The sequence below is a fragment of the Salvelinus fontinalis genome, chromosome 6 (assembly GCF_029448725.1).
Source record: "Salvelinus fontinalis isolate EN_2023a chromosome 6, ASM2944872v1, whole genome shotgun sequence".
NCBI classification, from domain to species: Eukaryota; Metazoa; Chordata; class Actinopteri; order Salmoniformes; family Salmonidae; genus Salvelinus; species Salvelinus fontinalis.
Window position 1 is genome coordinate 76640779 of NC_074670.1, and position 24014 is coordinate 76664792.

Sequence of the window (24014 nt, forward strand, 5' to 3'; positions counted from 1 at the left end):
GCTGAATAGCCAGCTGGTGAGACCACTTGCATCGCTGAATAGCCAGCTGGTGAGACCACTTGCACCGCTGAATAGCCAGCTGGTGAGACCACTTGCACTGCTGAATAGCCAGCTGGTGAGACCACTTGCACTGCTGAATAGCCAGCTGGTGAGACCACTTGCACTGCTGAATAGCCAGCTGGTGAGACCACTTGCATCGCTGAATAGCCAGCTGGTGAGACCACTTGCACTGCTGAATAGCCAGCTGGTGAGACCACTTGCACTGCTGAATAGCCAGCTGGTGAGACCACTTGCACCGCTGAATAGCCAGCTGGTGAGACCACTTGCACCGCTGAATAGCCAGCTGGTGAGACCACTTGCACCGCTGAATAGCCAGCTGGTGAGACCACTTGCACTGCTGAATAGCCAGCTGGTGAGACCACTTGCACCGCTGAATAGCCAGCTGGTGAGACCACTTGCACCGCTGAATAGCCAGCTGGTGAGACCACTTGCATCGCTGAATAGCCAGCTGGTGAGACCACTTGCACCGCTGAATAGCCAGCTGGTGAGACCACTTGCACCGCTGAATAGCCAGCTGGTGAGACCACTTGCACTGCTGAATAGCCAGCTGGTGAGACCACTTGCACCGCTGAATAGCCAGCTGGTGAGACCACTTGCACAGCTGAATAGCCAGCTGGTGAGACCACTTGCACCGCTGAATAGCCAGCTGGTGAGACCACTTGCACCGCTGAATAGCCAGCTGGTGAGACCACTTGCACCGCTGAATAGCCAGCTGGTGAGACCACTTGCACCGCTGAATAGCCAGCTGGTGAGACCACTTGCACTGCTGAATAGCCAGCTGGTGAGACCACTTGCACTGCTGAATAGCCAGCTGGTGAGACCGCTTGCATCGCTGAATAGCCAGCTGGTGAGACCACTTGCATCGCTGAATAGCCAGCTGGTGAGACCACTTGCATCGCTGAATAGCCAGCTGGTGAGACCACTTGCACCGCTGAATAGCCAGCTGGTGAGACCACTTGCACCGCTGAATAGCCAGCTCGTGAGACCACTTGCATCGCTGAATAGCCAGCTGGTGAGACCACTTGCACTGCTGAATAGCCAGCTGGTGAGACCACTTGCATCACTGAATAGCCAGCTAGTGAGACCACTTGCACCGCTGAATAGCCAGCTGGTGAGACCACTTGCATCGCTGAATAGCCAGCTGGTGAGACCACTTGCACCGCTGAATAGCCAGCTAGTGAGACACTTCAGGAGGGTGGTCACGTGTGGGAGGTCCTGGGTTCGAGCTTCACTGTGAGACGATTTAGGAGGAAGCTGTACTCGCTAAGCAAACAGCGTGACGTCTGTTACACACACACACACACACACACACACACACACACACACACACACACACACACACACACACACACACACACACACACACACACACAGAGCGCACACACACACAGAGCGCACACACACACAGAGTGCACACACACACACAGAGTGCACACACACACACAGAGTGCACACACACACAAACAGAGCACACACACACACACACAGAGCGCACACACACACAGAGCACACACACACACACACAGAGTGCACGCACACACACAGAGCGCACACACACACACAGAGCACGCACACAGCGAGCCAGTGTCCTGGTGGCCACAGCGAGCCAGTGTCCAGGTGGCCACAGCGAGCCAGTGTCCTGGTGGCCACAGCGAGCCAGTGTCCTGGTGGCCACAGCGAGCCAGTGTCCTGGTGGCCACAGCGAGCCAGTGTCCTGGTGGCCACAGCGAGCCAGTGTCCTGGTGGCCACAGCGAGCCAGTGTCCTGGTGGCCACAGCGAGCCAGTGTCCTGGTGGCCACAGCGAGCCAGTGTCCAGGTGGCCATGCCAACCGGGTCTCCATGACATTAGAATAAAGGGCTAAAGGCTCAGGAGGAGTCAGAGGAGAGACCGTGCTTTGTGCACTGTGTGTGTCACTGTGTGTGTGTGCGCTCTGTGTGTGTGTGTGTGTGTGTGTGTGCTCCCTCTCTGTCCACGTCCTCCCTTGTCTCTGTCCTCCCTGCTGACTCACTGGGGTCAGTGGAAATGGAAATGAGGCCCAAATGTGATATTATGATGACCAATTTCTGGTACTTCTTCTCCCTCCTTTCCTCTCATCTTCTCCCTCCTTTCCTCTCCTCCTTATTCCCCTCTCCTCATCTCCCTTCCTCTCCTCCCATCACTCCTCTCCTCTCCTCTTCTCCGTCTCCTCCGTCTCTCCTCTCCTGTCCTCTACTCTCATCTCCTCCTCTCCTCTCCTCTTCTCCGTCTCCTCCGTCTCTCCTCTCCTGTCCTCTCCTCTCCTCTCCTCTTCTCCATCTCCTCTGTCTCTCCTCTCCTGTCCTCTCCTCTCCTCCTCTCCTCTCCTCTCCTCTCCTCTCCTCTCCTCTCCTCTCCTCTCCTCTCCTCTCCTCCTCTGTCATCTTATTGCTCTGTTGGGATCTGGCCCTTTAGGATTGTAATCTTGTTTTCACAAATATACACTGTTGAGGTTATGTGGTTGAACGGTTGTAGGGTTGTGAGGTGGAACAGTTGTAGGGTTGTAGAGTTTTTAGGGTTGTGGGGTTGTAGAGTTGTAGAGTTGTAGAGTTGTAGAGTTTTTAGGGTTGTAGGGTTTTTAGGGTTGTGGGGTTGTAGAGTTGTAGAGTTGTAGAGTTGTAGGGTTGTAGGGTTGTAGGGTTGTAGGGTTGTAGGGTTGTGGGGTTGTAGAGTTGTAGGGTTGTAGAGTTGTAGAGTTTTTAGGGTTGTAGGGTTTTTAGGGTTGTAGGGTTGTAGAGTTTTTAGGGTTGTAGAGTTGTAGGGTTGTAGAGTTTTTAGGGTTGTAGAGTTTTTAGGGTTGTAGGGTTGTAGAGTTTTTAGGGTTGTAGAGTTTTTAGGGTTGTAGAGTTGTAGAGTTTTTAGGGTTGTAGAGTTGTAGCGTTTTTAGGGTTGTAGAGTTGTAGGGTTGTAGAGTTGTAGAGTTTTTAGGGTTGTAGAGTTGTAGGGTTGTAGAGTTTTTAGGGTTGTATAGTTGTAGAGTTTTTAGGGTTGTAGAGTTGTAGGGTTGTAGAGTTTTTAGGGTTGTAGAGTTGTAGGGTTGTAGAGTTTTTAGGGTTGTAGAGTTTTTAGGGTTGTAGAGTTGTAGAGTTGTAGAGTTTTTAGGGTTGTAGGGTTGTAGAGTTGTAGAGTTTTTAGGGTTGTAGAGTTGTAGAGTTGTAGAGTTTTTAGGGTTGTAGGGTTGTAGAGTTGTAGAGTTTTTAGGGTTGTGTAGTTTTTAGTGTTGTAGGGTTGTAGAGTTTTTAGGGTTGTAGAGTTTTTAGGGTTGTAGAGTTGTAGAGTTGTAGGGTTGTAGAGTTGTAGGGTTGTAGGGTTGTAGAGTTTTTAGGGTTGTAGAGTTGTAGAGTTGTAGAGTTTTTAGGGTTGTAGGGTTGTAGAGTTGTAGAGTTTTTAGGGTTGTGTAGTTTTTAGTGTTGTAGGGTTGTAGAGTTTTTAGGGTTGTAGAGTTTTTAGGGTTGTAGAGTTGTAGAGTTTTTAGGGTTGTAGAGTTGTAGAGTTGTAGGGTTGTAGAGTTTTTAGGGTTGTAGAGTTGTAGGGTTGTAGAGTTTTTAGGGTTGTAGAGTTTTTAGGGTTGTGGAGTTTTTAGGGTTGTAGAGTTTTTAGGGTTGTAAGGTTGTAAGGTTGTATAGTTTTTAGGGTTGTAGAGTTTTTAGGGTTGTAGAGTTTTTAGGGTTGTAGGGTTGTAGAGTTTTTAGGGTTGTAGGGTTGTAGGGTTGTAGGGTTGTGTGCAGTTAATTTGCAAAGTTGATAACAAGGAGGTGTAGAATGAGGTTGTTTTCAATCTGCCCTGCCCATTGCTCCTAGCTTGTTTTCTATCTGCCCTGCCCATTGCTCCTAGCTTGTTTTCTATCTGCCCTGCCCATTGCTCCTAGCTTGTTTTCTATCTGCCCTGCCCATTGCTCCTAGATTGTTTTCTATCTGCCCTCCCCATTGCTCCTAGCTTGTTTTCTATCTGCCCTGCCCATTGCTCCTAGCTTGATTTTTTGTGCCGGGTGTATTCGATGAACAATGTGTGTGTAAGGGTTATTCCTCTGTCTCTATCCTTTCTGTTTAGTTCATTAATTAGACCTACACGTGGGCTAACAACTCCTACGGTAGTTGGTTTAGTTGCTGTTAAAATGGACTGCCAGACTGCCAGCACTAAAATACTGTTAATTAGTGTTCTGTGAATTAACAGATTTAAAGCAAGCAGCTGTGGTTGAGATTAATTAGTGGAGTGTGAAAGTTGTGTTCATTACCATCATTACCCTGACAAGCATTATCTCTTTACATCACTTAGTTAGGAGGGAGGGCTGGGATCTGGCTATGAAGGTCAGACAGATAGCTAGTTAGTTAGTTAGTTAGTTAGTTAGTTAGGAGGGAAGGCTGGGATCTGGCTATGAAGGTCAGACAGATAGTTAGTTAGTTAGTTAGGAGGGAAGGCTGGGATCTGGCTATGAAGGTCCGACAGATAGTTAGTTAGTTAGTTAGTTAGTTAGTTAGTTAGTTAGTTAGTTAGTTAGTTAGTTAGGAGGGAAGGCTGGGATCTGGCTATGAAGGTCAGACAGATAGTTAGTTATTTAGTTAGTTAGTTAGGAGGGAGGGCTGGGATCTGGCTATGAAGGTCAGACAGATAGCTAGTTAGTTAGTTAGTTAGTTAGTTAGTTAGTTAGGAGGGAAGGCTGGGATCTGGCTATGAAGGTCAGACAGATATTTAGTTAGTTAGTTAGTTAGTTAGTTAGTTAGTTAGTTAGGAGGGAAGGCTGGGATCTGGCTATGAAGGTCAGACAGATAGTTAGTTAGTTAGTTAGTTAGGAGGGAAGGCTGGGATCTGGCTATGAAGGTCAGACAGATAGTTAGTTAGTTAGTTAGTTAGTTAGTTAGTTAGTTAGGAGGGAGGGCTGGGATCTGGCTAAGAAGGTCAGACAGATAGCTAGTTAGTTAGTTAGTTAGTTAGTTAGTTAGTTAGTTAGTTAGTTAGGAGGGAAGGCTGGGATCTGGCTATGAAGGTCAGACAGATAGTTAGTTAGTTAGTTAGTTAGTTAGGAGGGAAGGCTGGGATCTGGCTATGAAGGTCAGACAGATAGTTAGTTAGTTAGGAGGGAAAGCTGGGATCTGGCTACGAAGGTCAGACAGATAGTTAGTTAGTTAGTTAGTTAGTTAGTTAGGAGGGAAGGCTGGGATCTGGCTATGAAGGTCAGACAGATATTTAGTTAGTTAGTTAGGAGGGAAGGCTGGGATCTGGCTATGAAGGTCAGACAGATAGTTAGTTAGTTAGTTAGTTAGTTAGTTAGTTAGGAGGGAAGGCTGGGATCTGGCTACGAAGGTCAGACAGATAGCTAGTTAGTTAGTTAGTTAGTTAGTTAGTTAGTTAGTTAGTTAGTTAGGAGGGAAGGCTGGGATCTGGCTATGAAGGTCAGACAGTTAGTTAGTTAGTTAGTTAGTTAGTTAGTTAGTTAGTTAGGAGGGAAGGCTGGGATCTGGCTATGAAGGTCAGACAGTTAGTTAGTTAGTTAGTTAGTTAGTTAGTTAGTTAGTTAGTTAGTTAGTTAGTTAGTTAGTTAGGAGGGACAGAGGGCTGGGATCTGACTATGAAAGTCAGACAGATAGTTACATAGTTACATAATTTGTTACATAGTTAGTTACATAATTAATTACATAGTTACATAATTAATTACATAGTTAGTAACATAATTTGTTACATAGTTAGTTACATAGTTAGTTACATAGTTACATAATTAATTACATAGTTAGTAACATAATTTGTTACATAGTTAATTACATAGTTAGTTACATAGTTAATTACATAGTTAATTACATAGTTAATTACATAGTTAATTACATAGTTAGTTACATAGTTAATTACATAGTTAATTACATAGTTAGTTACATAGTTAGTTACATAGTTAGTTACATAGTTAGTTACATAGTTAATTACATAGTTAGTTACATAGTTAATTACATAGTTAATTACATAGTTAATTACATAGTTAATTACATAGTTAGTTACATAGTTAATTACGCAGGAAGTAGGGGTGCTGTTGGTGCTGCAGATAAATCTCCCTGATAAATGTCAAATAATAATATATATATATATTTGTTTTACTAAATCATATTACTCCTGTGTGAAATAGGATCAGGTTGGTCCCCCATGTTCATGTTAAAAATTCGAAACGGATCCTAAATCATCACTCTACTCAGTTACGTACTGAGTATGTATATAAAAAAGCAGTGTACTATATAGGGAATAGGGTGTCATTTGTTACGCAGACTTACGTCTAGTGTGTGAATTAGCATCCATTTTGATCATCTTGTTTGTTCTAACAACCGATTTCTGTTCCATTTTATTTTCAGCTTCTGGTGGGAAAAGTAATCTTGTGATATTTTTACACATCGTTGCCATGACAACGCTGCACTATGTTTTTCTGGGTTTGGTGAATCAAGAAGGGAAGGAGAGTCGAGGAAAAGGAAAGGAGATAAGGTTTTTTCCCCAGAATACGATGGGTCTTTTTTCATTTTCAAGGGTTTTGACCATGTGTAACGCAGGTTAATTAGGTATTTCTTTGAAGGTTTACAAGATAAGGAATCATATAATATATATTTGTGTTTTTTTATGTCTTCCTTCATAATTTAACGTCATTCATGCCTATAAGGAATAGTTATGCTTGTGTTTTATATTTACAAATAAGAATAGTTATCTGAAATAATAATTTCTAATTTAACTGACTTGAATTGGTTACTTAATCAAGTGTGTTGATGGTGGAAATAGACTAGATGTCCGAGTTGTAGCTTTACTGTAGCCTGGCCCTAATTCATTTATTAGTAGATTGATTAAGTTAAGCAACTGAAAATCAGTATCTTTAGAACAAGCTACCCCATCACGCCATTAGAAGCCCTAACCGGAATGTTCTGGATGACTTGTCTAATGGATCTGTCAGGCGTTTGTTTGTCCAGCCAAGTTTAGTATCTGAAAAACCCAGTCCTACTAACAGTGGCTAGTGTAGTGTTGTGGAAGGCCCCAAGGGTATAGATGGCTAGATAACAGTGAGTGGCTAGTGTAGTGTTGTGGAAGGCCCCAAGGGTATAGATGACTAGATAACAGTGAGTGGCTAGTGTAGTGTTGTGGAAGGCCCCAAGGGTATAGATGACTAGATAACAGTGAGTGGCTAGTGTTGTGTTGTGGAAGGCCCCAAGGGTATAGATGACTAGATAACAGTGAGTGGCTAGTGTTGTGGAAGGCCCCAAGGGTATAGATGGCTAGATAACAGTGAGTGGCTAGTGTTGTGGAAGGCCCCAAGGGTATAGATGACTAGATAACAGTGAGTGGCTAGTGTTGTGGAAGGCCCCAAGGGTATAGATGACTAGATAACAGTGAGTGGCTAGTGTTGTGGAAGGCCCCAAGGGTATAGATGACTAGATAACAGTGAGTGGCTAGTGTTGTGGAAGGTCCCAAGGGTATAGATGACTAGATAACAGTGAGTGGCTAGTGTTGTGTTGTGGAAGGCCCCAAGGGTATAGATGACTAGATAACAGTGAGTGGCTAGTGTTGTGGAAGGCCCCAAGGGTATAGATGACTAGATAACAGTGAGTGGCTAGTGTTGTGGAAGGCCCCAAGGGTATAGATGGCTAGATAACAGTGAGTGGCTAGTGTTGTGTTGTGGAAGGTCCCAAGTGTATAGATGGCTAGATAACAGTGAGTGGCTAGTGTTGTGTTGTGGAAGGCCCCAAGGGTATAGATGACTAGATAACAGTGAGTGGCTAGTGTTGTGGAAGGCCCCAAGGGTATAGATGGTTAGATAACAGTGAGTGGCTAGTGTTGTGGAAGGTCCCAAGGGTATAGATGGCTAGATAACAGTGAGTGGCTAGTGTTGTGGAAGGCACCAAGGGTATAGATGACTAGATAACAGTGAGTGGCTAGTGTTGTGTTGTGGAAGGTCCCAAGGGTATAGATGACTAGATAACAGTGAGTGGCTAGTGTTGTGTTGTGGAAGGTCCCAAGGGTATAGATGACTAGATAACAGTGAGTGGCTAGTGTTGTGGAAGGTCCCAAGGGTATAGATGGCTAGATAACAGTGAGTGGCTAGTGTTGTGTTGTGGAAGGCCCCAAGGGTATAGATGACTAGATAACAGTGAGTGGCTAGTGTTGTGTTGTGGAAGGCCCCAAGGGTATAAATGACTAGATAACAGTGAGTGGCTAGTGTTGTGGAAGGCCCCAAGGGTATAGATGGCTAGATAACAGTGAGTGGCTAGTGTTGTGGAAGGCCCCAAGGGTATAGATGACTAGATAACAGTGAGTGGCTAGTGTTGTGTTGTGGAAGGCCCCAAGGGTATAGATGGCTCGATAACAGTGAGTGGCTAGTGTTGTGGAAGGCCCCAAGGGTATAGATGACTAGATAACAGTGAGTGGCTAGTGTTGTGTTGTGGAAGGCCCCAAGGGTATAGATGGCTAGATAACAGTGAGTGGCTAGTGTTGTGGAAGGCCCCAAGGGTATAGATGACTAGATAACAGTGAGTGGCTAGTGTTGTGGAAGGCCCCAAGGGTATAGGTGACTAGATAACAGTGAGTGGTTAGTGTTGTGGAAGGTCCCAATGGTATAGATGACTAGATAACAGTGAGTGGCTAGTGTTGTGTTGTGGAAGGCCCCAAGGGTATAGATGACTAGATAACAGTGAGTGGCTAGTGTTGTGGAAGGCCCCAAGGGTATAGATTACTAGATAACAGTGAGTGGCTAGTGTTGTGTTGTGGAAGGCCCCAAGGGTATAGATGGCTAGATAACAGTGAGTGGCTAGTGTTGTGGAAGGCCCCAAGGGTATAGATGACTAGATAACAGTGAGTGGCTAGTGTTGTGTTGTGGAAGGCCCCAAGGGTATAGATGGCTAGATAACAGTGAGTGGCTAGTGTTGTGGAAGGTCCCAAGGGCATAGATGGCTAGATAACAGTGAGTGGCTAGTGATGTGGAAGGTCCCAAGGGTATAGATGGCTAGATAACAGTGAGTGGCTAGTGTTGTGGTTTGGAAGGTCCCAAGGGCATAGATGGCTAGATAACAGTGAGTGGCTAGTGTTGTGTTGTGGAAGGTCCCAAGGGCATAGATGGCTAGATAACAGTGAGTGGCTAGTGTTGATTTGTGGAAGGCCCCAGGGGTATAGATGACTAGATAACAGTGAGTGGCTAGTGTTGTGTTGTGGAAGGCCCCAAGGGTATAGATGACTAGATAACAGTGAGTGGCTAGTGTTGTGGAAGGCCCCGAGGGTATAGATGACTAGATAACAGTGAGTGGCTAGTGTTGTGGAAGGCCCCAAGGGTATAGATGACTAGATAACAGTGAGTGGCTAGTGTTGTGTTGTGGAAGGCCCCAAGGGTATAGATGGCTAGATAACAGTGAGTGGCTAGTGTTGTGGAAGGCACCAAGGGTATAGATGACTAGATAACAGTGAGTGGTCAGTGTTGTGGAAGGCACCAAGGGTATAGATGACTAGATAACAGTGAGTGGCTAGTGTTGTGTTGTTGAAGGTCCCAAGGGCATAGATGGCTAGATAACAGTGAGTGGCTAGTGTTGTGTTGTGGAAGGTCCCAAGGGCATAGATGGCTAGATAACAGTGAGTGGCTAGTGTTGTGTTGTGGAAGGCCCCAGGGGTATAGATGACTAGATAACAGTGAGTGGCTAGTGTTGTGTTGTGGAAGGCCCCAAGGGTATAGATGGCTAGATAACAGTGAGTGGCTAGTGTTGTGGAAGGCACCAAGGGTATAGATGACTAGATAACAGTGAGTGGTCAGTGTTGTGGAAGGCACCAAGGGTATAGATGACTAGATAACAGTGAGTGGCTAGTGTTGTGTTGTGGAAGGTCCCAAGGGCATAGATGGCTAGATAACAGTGAGTGGCTAGTGTTGTGTTGTGGAAGGCCCCAAGGGTATAGATTACTAGATAACAGTGAGTGGCTAGTGTTGTGGAAGGCCCCAATGGTATAGATGACTAGATAACAGTGAGTGGCTAGTGTTGTGGAAGGCCCCAAGGGTATAGATGACTAGATAACAGTGAGTGGCTAGTGTTGTGGAAGGCCCCAAGGGTATAGATGACTAGATAACAGTGAGTGGCTAGTGTTGTGTTGTGGAAGGCCCCAAGGGTATAGATGACTAGATAACAGTGAGTGGCTAGTGTTGTGTTGTGGAAGGTCCCAAGGGCATAGATGGCTAGATAACAGTGAGTGGCTAGTGTTGTGTTGTGGAAGGCCCCAAGGGTATAGATGACTAGATAACAGTGAGTGGCTAGTGTTGTGGAAGGTCCCAAGGGCATAGATGACTAGATAACAGTGAGTGGCTAGTGTTGTGTTTTGTGGAAGGCCCTAAGGGTATAGATGGCTAGATAACAGTGAGTGGCTAGTGTTGTGTTGTGGAAGGCCCCAAGGGTATAGATGGCTAGATAACAGTGAGTGGCTAGTGTTGTGTTGTGGAAGGCCCCAAGGGTATAGATGGCTAGATAACAGTGAGTGGCTAGTGTTGTGTTGTGGAAGGCCCCAAGGGTATAGATGACTAGATAACAGTGAGTGGCTAGTGTTGTGGAAGGTCCCAAGGGTATAGATGACTAGATAACAGTGAGTGGCTAGTGTTGTGGAAGGTCCCAAGGGTATAGATGACTAGATAACAGTGAGTGGCTAGTGTTGTGGAAGGTCCCAGGGGTATAGATGACTAGATAACAGTGAGTGGCTAGTGTTGTGTTGTGGAAGGCCCCAAGGGTATAGATGACTAGATAACAGCGAGTGGCTAGTGTTGTGGAAGGTCCCAAGGGTATAGATGACTAGATAACAGTGAGTGGCTAGTGTTGTGGAAGGCCCCAAGGGTATAGATGGCTAGATAACAGTGAGTGGCTAGTGTTGTGGAAGGCCCCAAGGGTATAGATGGCTAGATAACAGTGAGTGGCTAGTGTTGTGGAAGGCCCCAAGGGTATAGATGACTAGATAACAGTGAGTGGCTAGTGTTGTGCAAGGCCCCAAGGGTATAGATGGCTAGATAACAGTGAGTGGCTAGTGTTGTGGAAGGCCCCAAGGGTATAGATGGCTAGATAACAGTGAGTGGCTAGTGTTGTGGAAGATCCCAAGGGTATAGATGACTAGATAACAGTGAGTGGCTAGTGTTGTGGAAGGCCCCAAGGGTACAGATGGCTAGATAACAGTGAGTGGCTAGTGTTGTGGAAGGCCCCAAGGGTATAGATGACTAGATAACAGTGAGTGGCTAGTGTTGTGTTGTGGAAGGCCCCAAGGGTATAGATGACTAGATAACAGTGAGTGGCTAGTGTTGTGGAAGGTCCCAAGGGTATAGATGGCTGGATAACAGTGAGTGGCTAGTGTTGTGTTGTGGAAGGTCCCAAGGGTATAGATGACTAGATAACAGTGAGTGGCTAGTGTTGTGTTGTGGAAGGTCCCAAGGGTATAGATGGCTAGATAACAGTGAGTGGCTAGTGTTGTGGAAGGCCCCAAGGGTATAGATGACTAGATAACAGTGAGTGGCTAGTGTTGTGTTGTGGAAGGCCCCAAGGGTATAGATGACTAGATAACAGTGAGTGGCTAGTGTTGTGGAAGGTCCCGAGGGTATAGATGACTAGATAACAGTGGGTGGCTAGTGTTGTGGAAGGCCCCAAGGGTATAGATGACTAGATAACAGTGAGTGGCTAGTGTTGTGTTGTGGAAGGTCCCAAGGGTATAGATGGCTAGATAACAGTGAGTGGCTAGTGTTGTGTTGTGGAAGGTCCCAAGGGCATAGATGACTAGATAACAGTGAGTGGCTAGTGTTGTGGAAGGCCCCAAGGGTATAGATGACTAGATAACAGTGAGTGGCTAGTGTTGTGGAAGGCCCCAAGGGTATAGATGGCTAGATAACAGTGAGTGGCTAGTGTTGTGGAAGGCCCCAAGCGTATAGATGACTAGATAACAGTGAGTGGCTAGTGTTGTGTTGTGGAAGGCCCCAAGGGTATAGATGACTAGATAACAGTGAGTGGCTAGTGTTGTGTTGTGGAAGGCCCCAAGGGTATAGATGACTAGATAACAGTGAGTGGCTAGTGTTGTGGAAGGCCCCAAGGGTATAGATGACTAGATAACAGTGAGTGGCTAGTGTTGTGTTGTGGAAGGCCCCAAGGGTATAGATGGCTAGATAACAGTGAGTGGCTAGTGTTGTGGAAGGCCCCAAGGGTATAGATGACTAGATAACAGTGAGTGTCTAGTGTTGTGGAAGGCCCCAAGGGTATAGATGACTAGATAACAGTGAGTGGCTAGTGTTGTGGAAGGCCCCAAGGGTATAGATGACTAGATAACAGTGAGTGGCTAGTGTTGTGTTGTGGAAGGTCCCAAGGGCATAGATGGCTAGATAACAGTGAGTGGCTAGTGTTGTGGAAGGCCCCAAGGGTATAGATGACTAGATAACAGTGAGTAGCTAGTGTTGTGTTGTGGAAGGCCCCAAGGGTATAGATGACTAGATAACATTGAGTGGCTAGTGTTATGTTGTGGAAGGCCCCAAGGGTATAGATGGCTAGATAACAGTGAGTGGCCAGTGTTGTGGAAGGCCCCAAGGGTATAGATGACTAGATAACAGTGAGTGGCTAGTGTTGTGTTGTGGAAGGCCCCAGGGGTATAGATGACTAGATAACAGTGAGTGGCTAGTGTTGTGTTGTGGAAGGCCCCAAAGGTATAGATGGCTAGATAACAGTGAGTGGCTAGTGTTGTGGAAGGCCCCAAGGGTATAGATGGCTAGATAACAGTGAGTGGCTAGTGTTGTGGAAGGCCCCAAGGGTATAGATGACTAGATAACAGTGAGTAGCTAGTGTTGTGTTGTGGAAGGCCCCAAGGGTATAGATGACTAGATAACATTGAGTGGCTAGTGTTATGTTGTGGAAGGCCCCAAGGGTATAGATGGCTAGATAACAGTGAGTGGCCAGTGTTGTGGAAGGCCCCAAGGGTATAGATGACTAGATAACAGTGAGTGGCTAGTGTTGTGTTGTGGAAGGCCCCAGGGGTATAGATGACTAGATAACAGTGAGTGGCTAGTGTTGTGTTGTGGAAGGTCCCAAGGGCATAGATGGCTAGATAACAGTGAGTGGCTAGTGTTGTGGAAGGCCCCAAGGGTATAGATGACTAGATAACAGTGAGTGGCTAGTGTTGTGTTGTGGAAGGCCCCAAGGGTATAGATGACTAGATAACAGTGAGTGGCTAGTGTTGTGTTGTGGAAGGCCCCAAAGGTATAGATGGCTAGATAACAGTGAGTGGCTAGTGTTGTGGAAGGCCCCAAGGGTATAGATGGCTAGATAACAGTGAGTGGCTAGTGTTGTGGAAGGCCCCAAGGGTATAGATGACTAGATAACAGTGAGGGGCTAGTGTTGTGTTGTGGAAGGCCCCAAGGGTATAGATGACTAGATAACATTGAGTGGCTAGTGTTATGTTGTGGAAGGCCCCAAGGGTATAGATGGCTAGATAACAGTGAGTGGCTAGTGTTGTGGAAGGCCCCAAGGGTATAGATGGCTAGATAACAGTGAGTGGCTAGTGTTGTGTTGTGGAAGGCCCCAGGGGTATAGATGACTAGATAACAGTGAGTGGCTAGTGTTGTTGTGGAAGGTCCCAAGGGTATAGATGACTAGATAACAGTGAGTGGCTAGTGTTGTGTTGTGGAAGGCCCCAAGGGTATAGATGACTAGATAACAGTGAGTGGCTAGTGTTGTGGAAGGCCCCAATGGTATAGATGACTAGATAACAGTGAGTGGCTAGTGTTGTGTTGTGGAAGGCCCCAAGGGTATAGATGACTAGATAACAGTGAGTGGCTAGTGTTGTGGAAGGCCCCAAGGGTATAGATGTCTAGATAACAGTGAGTGGCTAGTGTTGTGTTGTGGAAGGCCCCAAGGGTATAGATGGCTAGATAACAGTGAGTGGCTAGTGTTGTGTTGTGGAAGGCCCCAAGGGTATAGATGACTAGATAACAGTGAGTGGCTAGTGTTGTGGAAGGCCCCAAGGGTATAGATGACTAGATAACAGTGAGTGGCTACTGTTGTGTTGTGGAAGGCCCCAAGGGTATAGATGGCTAGATGACAGTGAGTGGCTAGTGTTGTGGAAGGCCCCAAGGGTATAGATGACTAGATAACAGTGAGTGGCTAGTGTTGTGGAAGGCCCCAAGGGTATAGATGACTAGATAACAGTGAGTGGCTAGTGTTGTGTTGTGGAAGGTCCCAAGGGTATAGATGACTAGATAACATTGAGTGGCTAGTATTGTGTTGTGGAAGGCCCCAAGGGTATAGATGGCTAGATAACAGTGAGTGGCTAGTGTTGTGGAAGGCCCCAAGGGTATAGATGACTAGATAACAGTGAGTGGCTAGTGTTGTGGAAGGTCCCAAGGGTATAGATGGCTAGATAACAGTGAGTGGCTCGTGTGATGGAAGGCCCCAAGGGTATAGATGACTAGATAACAGTGAGTGGCTAGTGTTGTGGAAGGCCCCAAGGGTATAGATGGCTAGATAACAGTGAGTGGCTAGTGTTGTGTTGTGGAAGGCCCCAAGTGTATAGATGGCTAGCAGGCAGGCAGGCTCCCCACTGACTCTGACTGTTTCATTTGAGACGTATACTTAACCAGCCACCGCGGTCATTCCCTTCGCTCACCAACACAGGGAAATGTGTAACCGCAGCGCATTTAGCTAACCCAGCCCCCCCACCACACCCTCTCTGTCTCTCTCTCGTCTGAGGGGCAGAGAGGAGGTGAGGAGAAGGACAGGACAACAAAGGGACACGTGACTGGGCTCTGATGTGTGCAGTACCAAGGGGAAACCAGTCACTGAGTCCCCCCTTCTTCATGAAACCCATGGGTCACGAACGGTCATGTCACGATAGGCTAACAGTACATAAATGGGTTGTTGTTATTGTGGTGGTGGCTGGTTTAATGTGATATTTACCACCATAGAATGTAAATAGCTGTGTAGCTCTAGAAAATCTAGCTACATACAGGAAATACCAATAATGACATCATTGTTATTCTTTTATATTTCTACATGCACTACGTGACCAAAAGTATGTGGACATCTGCTCGTCGAACATCTCATCCCAAAATCATGGGCGTTAATATGGAGTTGGTCCCTCCTTTGCTGCTATAACAGCCTCCACTCTTCTGGGAAGGATTTCCATTAGATGTTGGAACATTGCTGCGGGGACTTGCTTCCCCTGGCTAAATAAAGGACTTCCCTGGTTAAATAAAGGACTTCCCTGGTTAAATAAAGGACTTCCCTGGCTAAATAAAGGACTTCCCTGGTTAAATAAAGGACTTCCCTGGTTAAATAAAGGACTTCCCTGGCTAAATAAAGGACTTCCCTGGATAAATAAAGAACTTCCCTGGTTAAATAAAGGACTTCCCTGGTTAAATAAAGGACTTCCCTGGCTAAATAAAGGACTTCCCTGGATAAATAAAGAACTTCCCCTGGTTAAATAAAGGACTTCCCTGGTTAAATAAAGGACTTCCCTGGATAAATAAAGGACTTCCCTGGTTAAATAAAGAACTTCCCTGGTTAAATAAAGGACTTCCCTGGTTAAATAAAGGACTTCCCTGGTTAAATAAAGGACTTCCCTGGTTAAATAAAGAACTTCCCTGGTTAAATAAAGAACTTCCCTGGTAAAATAAAGGACTTCCCTGGTTAAATAAAGGACTTCCCTGGCTAAATAAAGAAATTCCCTGGCTAAATAAAGAACTTCCCTGGTTAAATAAAGGACTTCCCTGGTTAAATAAAGGTGAAAAAAAATCTATAATAAAATGGAGAAAAGAAGACGTGACAGGATATGACAGGACCGGATATGACAGAACAGGATATGACAGGTGAAAGTAATAGGGCTGTAGTGGAAATCTATCCAGTTCTCCCACTGGTGATACAACCAAGGAGAGGAGAGGAGAGGAGAGGAGAGGAGAGGAGAGGAGAGGAGGGTAGAGGAGAGGGTAGGAGAGGAGAGGAGAGAGGAAGAAGAGGAGAGGGGAAGTTGAGGAGAGGGGAAGTTGAGGAGTGGTGAAGAAGAGGAGAGGAGAAGAAGAGGAGAGGAGAAGAGCTGTGGACAGTAGAACATAGAGCTGTGGATTGGAGATAACTGCTAGCCTCCCGCAGGAGACACTGTGTAAGATTACGTCGCAAATGGCATCCTATTACCTTTGTAGTGCACTACTATTGACCCGGGCCCATAGGGCTATAGTGCACTACTATTGACCCTGGCCCATAGGGCTGCAGTGCACTACAAAGGGAATAGGGTCCCATTTAGGACACACCCTAAGAGTGATAGACACTCGGTCCTAAGGTGCCCGCTCACACTCCCGAGAGGGGGAGACAGAGGGGGAGATGGGGGAGGGGAAGAGAGGGGAGAGAGGGAGACAACTGATCAACACTCTGATAATGAGAGAGAGACACGTTCAAGATTGGTGGAGAAAGAGTGTGTCCTGGAATGTCCAGACTTGTTTCAGCCTGGAAGAAGGCTCTGGTCCAAAGTAGTGCACTATGTAGGGAATATAGTGCCATTTGGGACACACTTCTAGTCTCGCTGCTTTAAGAATCCTCTTTAATGTAAAAGGCCTCAAATTATGAGCCATTTTTAAAAATGTGCAAAACATCAATATATTGAGGATATTTTGACTCCCAGGGGATTAAAGTCCAGGTTGGTGAAACACAACCAGAGGAGATAAATGATAAGTGCTGCAGATATAAAATAGAGAAAAGCGTAATGGCTTCATGTGTATCATGTTCTGTTTTCTACTTCATATTATTACAATCTGCTCGCTAACAGAGATGATAATACCACACTGCAGTGCTCTCTCTGCTGGGTTGTACGGTGGGTAGGTGGGTGGCTGGGTGGGTGGGTAGGTGAGTGGGTGGATGGTAGGTGAGTGGGTGGGTGGGTGGGTGGGTGGTTGGTTGGGTGGGTGGGTAGGTAGGTAGGTAGGTAGGTAGGTAGGTGAGTGTGGGTGGGTGGGTGGGTGGGTGGGTGGGTGGGTGGATGGATGGATGGGTAGGTAAGTAAGTGGGTGGGTGGGTGGATGTGTTTTGAGAGAGGCATAGTCAGTAAGTCCAGTAATGTACATGCGTATGTTATGTCTCACTGGCAGTGTGAGCATGTGTTGGTTTTACCTATGTGTTATATATGGAGTACGATAGGGGACTGGTACACGGTAGGAGAGTGTGGGGGGGGGGGGGGGGGGGGGGCAGACATGCCATCTCTAGTCATCAATGCCCAATGGTGACCAATTCAAACCTGGGAAACCAGCAGCAACCACTGACTTCAGGAATGGAAGCTGTGCACTGTGTCTGTTTGCAGTAGTAAATGCTTACAAAGAGGAGAGAGAGAGAGCCTCAGCTGGAGTCCTCTATTGGGTCTGTAAAGGGAAGCATGAGAGAGTGATGGATGGATGGATGGACTAAAGGGAGGGAGGTATTGTCCTCATAAACCATCGGAGTGGAAGCAGTATATTTTCATCATGGGCCAGCCAGCTGAGATAGCTGAGGAATTAACCCTCAGGTTGTTGCCCCCGTCAGTGGCAGCTTCTGAAAGGGCAACCTATTCCCTATGTAGTGCACTACTTTTGACCAGGGCCCATAGGCTGCCATTAGGCTTTGGTCAAACGAAGTGCTACTATATAGGGAATAGGGTGCCATTTGGGACCAGTAAGTCAGCCAGGAGGAGAGAAGAGTTGGCTGAGTGTTAACCCCCTAACCCCAGTCAGCATGACCACTACTGCCCTCAGTAGAGGTCAGTTACAGGTCAGCAGAGGTCAGTTACAGGTCAGTAGAGGTCAATGCTGTTTCAGACTGTTCTACACCAACCATACCATGTAGATGACCTTCTGCTGTTCAACTAGACTGTCACCAAGCAAGCTGAGATCTACAGCTCAGATTTAACCTAATAAAAGCAGTTCTGTAGGAATGAGGTTTGTGCAGTGGGCCTGATACATAATCAGAGCATATTGGTTATATGCCTGGCCTGCCAGTAGTGTTAATCTCCGACATTATTATACTTAAAAACTCGAGCTTTGATAACTAAATAGATCAGTTGAGAGGCACAGCTGAGCATGAATTGAAATAATTTGCAAATAATTTGCTTTTTTATTTTACTGGGTGGTACCTACCCATCGTGTCTATTTTAATATGTGTTATTATTATTAGCAGCTCATCTTATCTTATCTCATTTTATTTTACTGGATGGTACCTGCATCTTATGGTCAAGGTGCTTGCAACACAACTGTGAACTTGAAAAAAAAAACAGAGGTCAAATCATGATAAAGAGGTCAAATCATGATATCAGCGATCTTCCAGTCGTAAAGTCGGAGCTGTAGAAAGTTGCCCGAGTTTCTGACTTGGAATTCCGCACAGGATGAAAGTTCAAAACTATATTTCCCAGTCGGAGTTCCCAGTTGTTTTGAACACATCATTAGTCTCAGCGGAGGGAGGGAGAGCGCAGCAGAGACTCTCACAGCGGAGGGAGGGAGAGCGCAGCAGAGACTCTCACAGCGGAGGGAGGGAGAGAGCAGCAGAGACTCTCACAGCGGAGGGAGGGAGAGCGCAGCAGAGACTCTCACAGCGGAGGGAGGGAGAGAGCAGCAGAGACTCTCACAGCGGAGGGAGGGAGAGCGCAGCAGAGACTCTCACCGGTCCCTGCTCTTTCCTTCCTTTCCTCCAGTGACACTGACTCGAGAGAGGGGACACAGTCTTCCGCCTGATGGCGAAACTGGAGTCGCACCGCAATCTGCCTCATGCACAAATTCATGTTGTTCCTGTGACCAGAGGAAGTGAACTACTCCACGATATTAAAATAGACACGATGAGCTACTAATAATAATAACATTGCAGGGCTCGCTATCAATACACTTAGCTACACACTGCAGCTCAAATGGAAGTAGGGAGAAGCGCGTTTTATGTTTTGTAATAGAGCTGAATTTAAACAGTGTTGACAGTGCTGAATAAAAACGTAGACATGAACTCACTCTTAAAAACAGCTGCTCTTTGCTCTATTCTTTGACAGTCTCTCTGGTCGTGGTTTTAAAAGTTATGAAATCTCACGTAGGCTAGTATCACACTTTGCTGTGGAAGCTGCAGGAACTGTGATCTGAGCTATCCGATTGGCCAGCACAGTAGGCCCACTCGATTTAACCACAGATCTCCCGGTCCGCTGGGTAGGAGGAGCTTGTTGTTCAGACAAATTAAATTGTTAAAAATGGGAACCCTTAGCCTACATGGTGCGCAGGGCTGAATCAAGTGCAGCTACCGGCAACAGCGCATCACAAATAAATAAAAAAAGGAGCGTAAACCTTTATCATCTGCCTTTCTACAGAAATGTTTGGTGATCGACTAGGAATGCCTTGAAGATTGACCAATCAATTCTGATCGACCGGTTGGTGACCACTGAGCTAGACTGTATGTTAATTAAAGGAAAATACCATTCAAAAACGATATTTTGTTATTCATTAGTCCACTGTTGATATAGTCCTAAAATGTTTTGCATGTCAAAACGCATTAGACATGACACTTTCTGTATTTTTAAAGTTCTTTATCCCCTCAAAAAGACACATTCACACAGAGTAACCTGCATGAAGTAATATAGTATAGTACTACACATCTATCCTAAGACTAGTTAAAAAAAAAAAAAATTGCCCCAAATTCTGCTTTGATAGTCGACTACGTGACCTTTATGAATTGTATGTGCTGTTGTGCTGCCTGTCACTTTGTGAAGCCTGTAGTGTGATGTACAGTATCTATGTATCCAGATGGATGTGTGTGATGTACAGTATCTATGTATCCAGATGGATGTGTGTGATGTTGTCTGTGCAAATGATCTCTCAGTTTAACGGGCTGCATATTTAAAGGGATGAGATTATTGTTGCTAATTCCAGACATGAACTTCGCAGGCAGCGTTCATTCATTCATTCATTCCCTCTTTCGATCTATCTCAGAATGTTGTGTTATGAGATGTACAGTCCAGTAGGTTTATCCACTTTTCTCCTCTTCCAGGACTACACGTTGACATGTAGTTTCAGCTACCTATCCTATCTATCCCTCTCTCCACTCGTTTACTGACTCTTCTCTTTCCTCCCCCTCTCTTCCAGGACTACACGTTGACCATGTACTTCCAGCAGGCCTGGCGGGACAAGCGTCTGTCCTACTCTGAGATAGCCCTCAACTTGACGCTGGATAACAGGGTAGCCGACTCGCTCTGGGTTCCCGACACCTACTTCCTCAACGATAAAAAGTCCTTTGTCCACGGCGTCACGGTCAAGAACAGAATGATCCGACTGCATCCGGACGGCACCGTGCTCTATGGTCTCCGGTGAGGGATTTCTTAGCTTTTGATGGCTACCAATATCTGTGATGGTTTCTCTTAGCCAGTAGGTTGAATGCCCCTCTTTCATTTGTTTATTTATATATTTTATTTAAACTTTATTTAACTAGGCAAGTCAGTTAAGAACAAATTCTTATTTACAATGACGGCCTACCAATTGGTAAAAGGCCTCCTGCAGCGATGGGGGCCTGGGATCATTTTTTTTTTTTTTTACAAAATACAAAATAAATACAGGACAAAACACACATCATGACAAGAGAGACAACACAACACTACATAAAGAGAGACCTAAGACAACAACATAGCAATTCAGCAACACATGACAACACAGTATGATAGCAACACAACATAACAACAACATGGTAGCAGCACAACATGGTAGCAACACAACATAACAACAACATGGTAGCAGCACAACATGGTAGCAACACAACATAACAACAACATGGTAGCAGCACAACATGGTAGCAGCACAAAACATAGTACAAACATTACTGTGCACAGACAACAGCACAAAGGGCAAGAAGGTAGAGACAACAATACAACACACAAAGCAGCCACAACTGTCAGTAAGAATGTCCATGATTGAGTCTTTGAATGAAGAGATTGAGATAAAACTGTCCAGTTTGAGTGTTTGTTGCAGCTCGTTCAAGTCGCTAGCTGCAGCGAACTGAAAAGAGGGGCGACCCAGGGATGTGTGTGCTTTGAGGACCTTTAACAGAATGTGACAGGCAAAACTGGTGTTGTATGTGGAAGATGAGGGCTGCAGTAGATATCTCAGATAGGGGTGAGTGAGGCCTAAGAGGGTTTTATAAATAAGCATCAACCAGCGGGTCTTGCGATGGGTATACAGAGATGACCAGTTTACAGAGGAGTATAGAGTACAGTGATGTGTCCTGTAAGGAGCATGCCCTTTGTTTTGGAGGTGTTCAGAACGAGGTTGAGGGTAGAGAAAGATTGTTGGACACTAAGAAAGCTTTGTTGTAGAGCATTTAACACAAAATACGGGGAGGGGCCAGCTGAGTACAAGACTGTATCATCTGCATATAATTGGATGAGAGAGCTTCCTACTGCCTGAGCTATGTTGTTGATGTAAATTGAGAAGAGCATGGGGCCTAGGATCGAGCCTTGGAGTACTCCCTTGGTGACAGGCAGTGGTTGAGACAGCAGATTTTCTGACTTTATACACTGCACTCTTTGAGAGAGGTAGTTAGCAAACCAGCCCAAAGACCCCTCCAATACTCCTTAGCCGGCCCACAAAAATGGAATGGTCTACCGTATCAAAAGCTTTGGCAAAGTCAATAAAAATAGCAGCACAACATTGCTTAGAATCAATGGCAATGGTGACATCATAGAGGACCTGTAAGGTTGCGGTGACACATCCATAACCTGGGCGGAAACCAGATTGCATACCCGAGAAAATACTATAGACATCAAGAAAGCCAGTCAGTTGATTATTGACAAGTTTTTCCAACACTTTTGATTAACAGGGCAAAATAGAAATAGGCCTATAACAGTTAGGATCAGCTTGATCTCCCCCTTTAAATAAAGGACGAACTGTGGCTGCCATCCAAGCAATGGGAACCCCAGAAAGGAGACAGGTTTAAAGGCTTGGTGATGATAGGGGCAACAACCTTAAAGAAGAAAGAGTCTAAACCATATGACCCAGATGTTTTTTTAGGGTCAAGTTTAAGGAGCTCCTTTAGCACCTCGGACTCAGTAACTGCCTGCAGGGAGAAACTTTGTAGCGGGGCAGGGGAAAAGAGGGAGAAGCATCGGGGATAGTCGCATTAGAAGGGGTGGGTGATGAGGAAATGTTGGACGGGCAAGGAGGCATGGCTGAGTCAAATAGAAATCCTGACTTAATGAAGTGTTGATTAAAAAGCTCAGCCATGTGCTTCTTGTCAGTAACAACCACATCATCAACATTAAGAGACATGAGCAGCTGTGAGGAGGAAGGTTTATTCTCCAGGTCTTAAACTGTTTTCCAGAACTTCTTGGGGTTAGACCCACAGAGAGAGAACTGCTCCTTAAAATAACTAACTTTGGCCTTCCGGATAGCCTGAGTGCTCTTATTTCTCATTTGCCTGAACGATAGTAAGTCAGCCTGAGTGTGCGTGTGTCGAGCCTTTCGCCAAATGCAATTATTGAGGTGTAGTAACTCTGCAAGATCACTGTCGAACCAGGGGCTGAACATGTTTTTAATTCTCATTTTCTTTATGGGGGCGTGTTTGTTAACAACAATACCACTGATAATATAAAAAAAGAAGGTCCAAGCGTCTTCGACAGAGTGGATCAAGCTGATTCTATACCATTTCACAGAGGCCAGTTCATGAAGGAAGGCTTGCTCATTAAAGTTTTTTAGCAAGCGTCTATGACAAATCAGGACAGGTCGTCTCACTGAGCAGCCATTACGAACATAGGCTGTAAAACAGTGATCACTAAGGTCATTACAGAAAACACTAGACTGATACCTTTCAGGATTATTTGTTGGGGTCACTCGCCCCAACAGTGCGTGAGTGCTGAGGCGAGCGAAAGTTCGGGAGAGAGGGGTGAGTGTGGTGGGGGCACCTGTACCAGACAGGGGGAGACAGGCCAGGGCAGACGGTGAACAGAGCGGGGGGAGTGTGGTGGGGGCACCTGTACCAGACAGGGGGATACTACCAGGGCAGACGGTGAACAGATCACCAGGTGGAATCCAAGCAGCAGTGCAGCAGGCAACGGAGGCAGATTTCTTGTAGAAAATGCCGGTGGATGGTCTCTGAACAGCAGGATGGGGCTTCAAAGACTCCTGCCTCTTGTTGGGCCCAAATTCCTCGACACCTTTTACTTCACACCTTAGTTCGAAGTGAATTTGTATCTGGTCTGTCCAAGCCTGGGAGCCATAACTCAGCATTCAGTCCCCATTAAGTAAAATATGTCATTGTAATGTACCTTGTTTAAAAATATATATTTTTCTTCTTGGCTTTCAAAATAGCATCAGACCAAACACTACTCACTTAGTTCCAGGTTGGATGTTGTCCTGAGGTCTCTGCTGTTTGTTTACTAGGACACCCTCCGTATAGCTTGGAAAAAGAAAACCGTGGAAGCAGTAATCTCTCCGGTTAATTTTGGTCAAAATTTGTGGTCTGTGATTGATTGTGATCAATAAGTAAATCGCTGTAGGAGAAACAGAGGCTAGATAGTTGATTGAGGGTGAGTAATGTCATTGCCTTTCAGTCTTCCTATGTATGGAGTCATAACGTTTCAGTCTACCTAGGTATGGAGTCATAACCTTTCAGTCTACCTAGGTATGGAGTCATAACCTTTCAGTCTACCTAGGTATGGAGTCATAACCTTTCAGTCTACCTAGGTATGGAGTCTTAACCTTTCAGTCTACCTAGGTATGGAGTCTTAACCTTTCAGTCTACCTAGGTATGGAGTCATAACCTTTCAGTCTACCTAGGTATGGAGTCATAACCTTTCACTCTACCGAGGTATGGAGGCTTAACCTTTCAGTCTTCCTATGTATGGAGTCATAGACTCTCAGTCTACCTAGGTATGGAGTCATAACCTTTCAGTCTTCCTATGTATGGAGACTTAACCTTTCAGTCTACCTAGGTATGGAGTCATAGACTCTCAGTCTACCTAGGTATGGA

At 45.7% G+C, this 24014-nt stretch overlaps 1 protein-coding gene across 2 annotated transcripts in view; it reads left to right on the top strand.

Moving 5' to 3' along the window:
* Nucleotides 1-24014, top strand: part of LOC129858464 (gamma-aminobutyric acid receptor subunit beta-2-like) — a 94776-nt gene that overhangs the window by 8482 nt on the left and 62280 nt on the right. For both annotated transcript variants that reach the window (XM_055927715.1, XM_055927714.1), the window contains exon 4: nt 20144-20364. In XM_055927715.1, the coding sequence (XP_055783690.1) occupies nt 20144-20364 (221 nt within the window). The remainder of the gene's footprint in view (nt 1-20143; nt 20365-24014) is intronic.